This window comes from Setaria viridis, chromosome 4 (assembly GCF_005286985.2).
Source record: "Setaria viridis chromosome 4, Setaria_viridis_v4.0, whole genome shotgun sequence".
NCBI lineage: Eukaryota > Viridiplantae > Streptophyta > Magnoliopsida > Poales > Poaceae > Setaria > Setaria viridis.
Window position 1 is genome coordinate 30,012,073 of NC_048266.2, and position 5,482 is coordinate 30,017,554.

Genomic DNA, 5,482 nt, shown 5'->3' on the forward strand with positions numbered 1-5,482 from the left:
ATCTTCTTATATAAGCCAATACCCTCTATACTATGCTCCCTATTTAAGGTACAAAAGAAATCCCCTGTTATTCGCTGCCTCTGCTCTCTTCCCCACATCTTTCCAATCTCCTCCGCCGATCGATGATCTGCTCGTCCTCATGCCCAAATCCACCAGCACGGCTCAGAGCTAGACAAGCTTCTCAGAGCGTACGAACACACTCTTCTCCATGGCAAAAGACCTCTCCCAAGAGTTTGGCGCCCACGTCACCGTTGCCGCGTTCTCCCCCACTAGTGAGCCCAAAGCCTACGGAGCACCCACCGCCGACTCCTTCCTCCGCACCTACCTCCCCGAGATCCATAGCTCGTCGTCTCCAGCTTGTTCTAAAACAGCGGGGGAGGCCACCGCCATGGTTGACAGAATGAAGCAGGAGGTGGAGGAGACCGCTTTCCTGGCTGAGGTGGAAAGGGCGCATCAGGCTGTCGCATGGTCGAAGATCTTGGCGGCTCAAATGAGCGCGGGGAAACAGAACTGGTGGGAGGTGGACGTGGAAGCTCTCGGAGCGGACGAGCTGCCAGTGTTCGTCAGGGCATTGGAGGTGCTAAGGACCGATGTCCAACGCCACCTCGATGCAATGGAATCATCCCGGAAGGAGAAGATGCAACCTTAATCCTTTTCTGTTAGTGCTCTCACTGCAAGATAAATCATGAAGATGTTATGTGAACTTCTCTGCTATCTTAATCCTTTTGTAATCCATGCAAGAAATATTTGTATGTTCTTCTAATGCATTATATTAGCATCAATCAGAGTATGATCCGTTCTCAAAATATTGAATAGGCCGGACTAACATTTGTGATCCTTTATTGGGAAAAATATGCTTGGTCTGAATTTTGGCAAGGTGAGCAAGAATTTCCTTGCTTTTTAGAGATAGCCAAATAGGATCATATTATTTGTTAATAATCATCCAATATTGATTTTCAATCTCTCAAAAAACAGCCATATTGATTCCAACTAAATTCTCATTAAATGAAACATAAAATTCGATCCATCTTGGTTTCTAGGGGCATGCGAGTAGGAGAACGACCCATTGGGAATTAAATGAAGGAATAGCATAAATTGGTTTCAAGTAACCATGTCTACATGAGAACCAAGGAAGACCGGCTGCGTGGATGTAGAGGATGTGACATTACATGGTGCTGGAACATGGATGGTTGCCACGTTAATCCTCAGGTACAAACTACAATTCGTTACAATTTTTGGGAAAAATATGTACAGACGTATGATTCGTTAGAGGAAAAGTGAATAGGACAGACCAAAATGTTCGATCCTTTGTTGGAAAAATGGTTTGAATTTTGGCAAGGTGAGCAAGGATTTCCTTGGTTTTGATAGAGAGCCAAATAGGATTACATTATTTGTTAATGTTCATCTCATATTGATTTTCAACCTTCAAAACAACCGATGCACTATTCCAACTACAATCACATTAAATGAAACATAAAATTTGATCGATCTTGGCCTCTCGAGCTATGTGAGTAGGAGAACAACATAGCAAAGATAAACGATCTAATTAATCTCCCTAGGAAAAGCTTTGAACTCTTGGAAACAGCAAAATGAAATCATGCAATTCGATTGGCAAAGTGACAATACATCATCGGCACAATGATCAGAAATAGCGATTCTTGGCATGGTACAGACGTATGATCCAGTGTTGGAAAATTAAATAGGATAGACTAAACTTTTCATCACATATTGATTTTCAACCACTCAAAAACCAATGAGGAAGATAGTCATTTGTTTCTAAATACACAGTACAAGATAGCCGTTGTTTCTAGTCTGTTGTGGTGCGGTTTGATAAGAATAAATAATCACATGACAAGACCTGGCATGGCAGGATATGACACAACATCATGGCCAGGGAAAACCAAAGCATCAAGGAAGATGAACAGATTCTTGCCGATGTCCCATCACAAAGCAAACAGAGCAGAAAAAAGGAGATTGATCTTCAGACTAGAAAATAGGGGATTGATCTTTCCATTGATCTTACATAAAAAAGATAATAGCATAGCAAAGATGGTTAGGGTTCCAACGAAATCTAAAGTTCTAAATAAGCATAGCAAAGATAATAGCATTGATCTTCTAATGGCACGGCTCGCTCACTCCATCCAACCCTCGTTCCGGGCCACGACGCGGTGGCGGCTCCACTTCTTCTTGTTCTCACCCCTCAGGGGCACAGACTTTGCCATCCCGAGGACGTGGTCCATGACCTCATTCAGGATCCTCCACCGATGCCTCGTGCTGGAGCAGACGGGGCACGCGAAGGTGTTGTCAGCGTGATGGAAGACACGCAGAGCGTCACCCCGGGGGAAGGACATGCGGTAGCCGCGGCGACAGACGTCAGACGAGTTCATCCCAGTCTGGGAGTTAGAGTCGGAGTTGAATGCATCAACTGGAAGGGTCACCGTCAAGGTCAAATTCCGAGGTAGCGACGAGGACACGGGGGTGAAGGAAGCCGCCCCCATCGCCGGAGGAGGCTAGGAATGCGTCGGGGAGCCCCCAGCAGCTCCACGGCGACCATCCACAAGCGACAACAGGTTGAGGTTGGCGGCGTTAGAGCGTGATCCTGATGACGAGCGCAATGGCCACCCGAAGTCACCGGCGTTGGAGCGGGATCCCAACAAGGAAGCGCCGCCGTAGTGGCACGAACCCACCACGTGGACGTAGCGTCGTAGAGCTGCCGAGAAGTTGCGGGTAGTGGTGCGGTGATAGCACGGTGACAACCCACCACGGGAGCGCGAGGATGAGGAGGAGGCGTTGGAGGATCACTCGATGCGCGAGGGGGAGCCGGTGGGCGAGAGGCGGCGCGACGGGAAGCCGGAGGAGGCGGGGGGAAAGGGGGAGACGGATCGCTTCATCGCGTCATCTGGTCTGCTGGGGTGAGCCGTGCGCATCAGGGACAAGATGGTAGTGGAACTGGCGACGACGCCGATGGTTGGGGAAATGACGATTAAATAAGGAGTTCATCGCCTTCCATGGGAAGTTGTGCTGGCTTCCCTGGGAAGCTAGGCAACCAACACCTCTCGAGGAAGGCAACCGGCTCCTCGAAGAACGTGTGGGAACAAGAACCAATATGGCAACCACCGGAGGCCGTGGCATCAAATATTCAATCTGAATGCAATTGGTTATGATTTTTCACGAATCTAGAAGGAAATTCCATTGTTGGAAAAGTAAATAGGCTAGACTAAAATTTTCAATCCATGGTTTCATTTTTATTTGTTGATGTGGCACTCTTGGAAACAACAAAATAAAATCATGCAATGAGATTGGCAAGATTGACAGTACATCATCAGCACAATGTTTAGAAACATAAGGCAACATAACCAAAGTGATACATGCTATTCTTGGCGAGGTGTACAGACGTATGATCCGTTATCGAAAAAGTAAATAGGACGGACTAAAATTTTCAATCCTTTGTCAGAAAGGATGAAGGAGAGAAACAGAGCAAATAGAGTAGGAAAACAGGGGATTGAGCTTCCATCCAAAAGGAAAAGGACCAAAATGTTCAATCCTTTGTGGGAAAAATGGTATGAATTTTGGCAAGGTGAGCAAAGATTTTCTTAGTTTTGAGAGAGAGCCTAATAGGATTACATTATTTGTTAATATTCATCCCATATTGATTTTCAACCTCTAAAAAATAGATGCACTATTCCAAATACAATCAAATTAAATGAAACATTAAATAGAGCAGGAAAATAGGGCATTGATCTTCCATCCAAAGGAAACAGTGCATTGATCTTACAAATAAAAGATAACAGCATAGTAAAGATGGCTAGGGTTCCAATGAAATCTAAAGTTACTAATTAACAGCATAGCAAAGATAAACATAAGACAATATAACCAAAGTGACACTTGCTATTCTTGGCGAGGTGTATATAGAATTATGGAGCAATCTTGTATGGTTCGTCGACGATCATGGGCGGCGTCGGCCTGTCGAGCAGCAACGGGTCCAGTAGGACCCTCTCGCTCACTGGGACAGTCGATGCGGCGGGCACACTTAACATCAGTGGACGAGTGGCCAGCCACGGGACCCATGGACGGCTAGCCCGGCCTCTAGGGCACTCCAACCACTGCACGCCAGCTTCAGGTGGCGACGGTGCTTGGTGGCAGATGGGGGTCGCAATAATCTAGCGGCAGCGGTGGGGCTTCCCCCACCGCTTCCCGACTGACCAGCGACGACCCCCGCAGGTGCTACAGAGCGTGTGAGGCCCCATCGAGCCAGTCCTCCACTGTGACACCTTCATCACGCTGCAGTCGCCACATCTCCCTACCGTCACGGTGGCCGGCGAGGACGGTGGGAGGGGAAGCATCAAGGATGGCCATTGTGTCACTTCGACTCGGACGCGAGGGACGCGAGGAATGGCGCCATTCATTGGGGGAGATGTTGGCGGAGGCAACAAGCAGGCACCGGGAGCCACGTGACAGCAAAGAAGGAATATTGAGGTTAAGAAGGTGATTAAATAAAGAGTTCCTCACCTTCCATGGGAAGTTGCGCCGGCTTCCCAGGGAAGCTAGGCAACCGGCACCTCTCAATCTGAATGCAATTGGTTATGATTCTTGGGGAAGCTAGACGTAAATTTCGTTGTCGTTAAAGTGAATGGAGCGGACTAAAATGTTATTAGTGTGGAGTTAGTCGAAAAAATTTGAGTAGCGCAGTGGTGGATAGCAACTGCCGCAAAGCAAGGATTGCCTTGCCAAGTGTTGGCAAGCAAGGCTAGAAGGCAAGCTTGGGCAAGACAACCAAGCAAAACTAGAGTTTCATCCATGGTTTTATTTTTATTCGTTGATGTCGCACTCTTGGAACAATAAAAAGAAATCATGCAATGAGATTGGCAAAAGTGATAGTACATCATCGGCACAATGTTCAGAAACATGAGACAACATAACCAAAGTGACACTTGCATAATACATCATCGGGAAAATGTTCAGAAACATAAAGCAGTGCTATGGTACTTTCACTCTAAGTACCATTAGCTACCAAAATATAAGAGTACCATCCTACCTCTAAACCATCTACATAATTAGCCTTGCCACCAAGCATCAATCCCACGACAGCAACATATAAAGCAAGCAGCACGTGTGCAAGTTTGACATTGTGCCTATAATTTTGAATTAACTTCAGCTCGGCAGTAGCCTTCTGAAGTTGTTGCCGCACCGTCTTGAGCTCATTCCCAATCTCTTTAAACTCACATTTAGCTTTTCCCAATTCTTCCTCCCACTTCTTTGCATCCTCTTTAGCTTGCACCTTCTTCTTCATGAGCTTCACCAGAACACCAAAGGCCCTATCATCCCATTCTGAATCAACCCGGATCATGTAAACGCATTGCTTTTTTCTTCGTGCAAATTAAACGCCCCTTTACAAATCGCAGTTGACAACAGTAACATGAAACCATAGAACCAAAATCTCTATGAAGCAGGTAGCCATTACCTTTGGGCAGCAAGCAAACCA

At 46.6% G+C, this 5,482-nt stretch overlaps 1 protein-coding gene across 1 annotated transcript; it reads left to right on the top strand.

Annotated features, from left to right (window-relative positions):
* The first annotated feature begins 208 nt into the window (after positions 1-208).
* Positions 209-649, top strand: LOC117853601 (uncharacterized). The gene has a single exon (XM_034735919.1). It carries the CDS (start codon positions 209-211, stop codon positions 647-649), a length of 441 nt encoding a protein of 146 aa, XP_034591810.1.
* Positions 650-5,482: the final 4,833 nt, after the last annotated feature.

What these genes read in the sequence shown, in the direction of transcription:
- LOC117853601 (XM_034735919.1), top strand. Translation starts at nt 209, where the DNA reads ATGGCAAAAGACCTCTCCCAAGAGTTTGGCGCCCACGTCACCGTTGCC.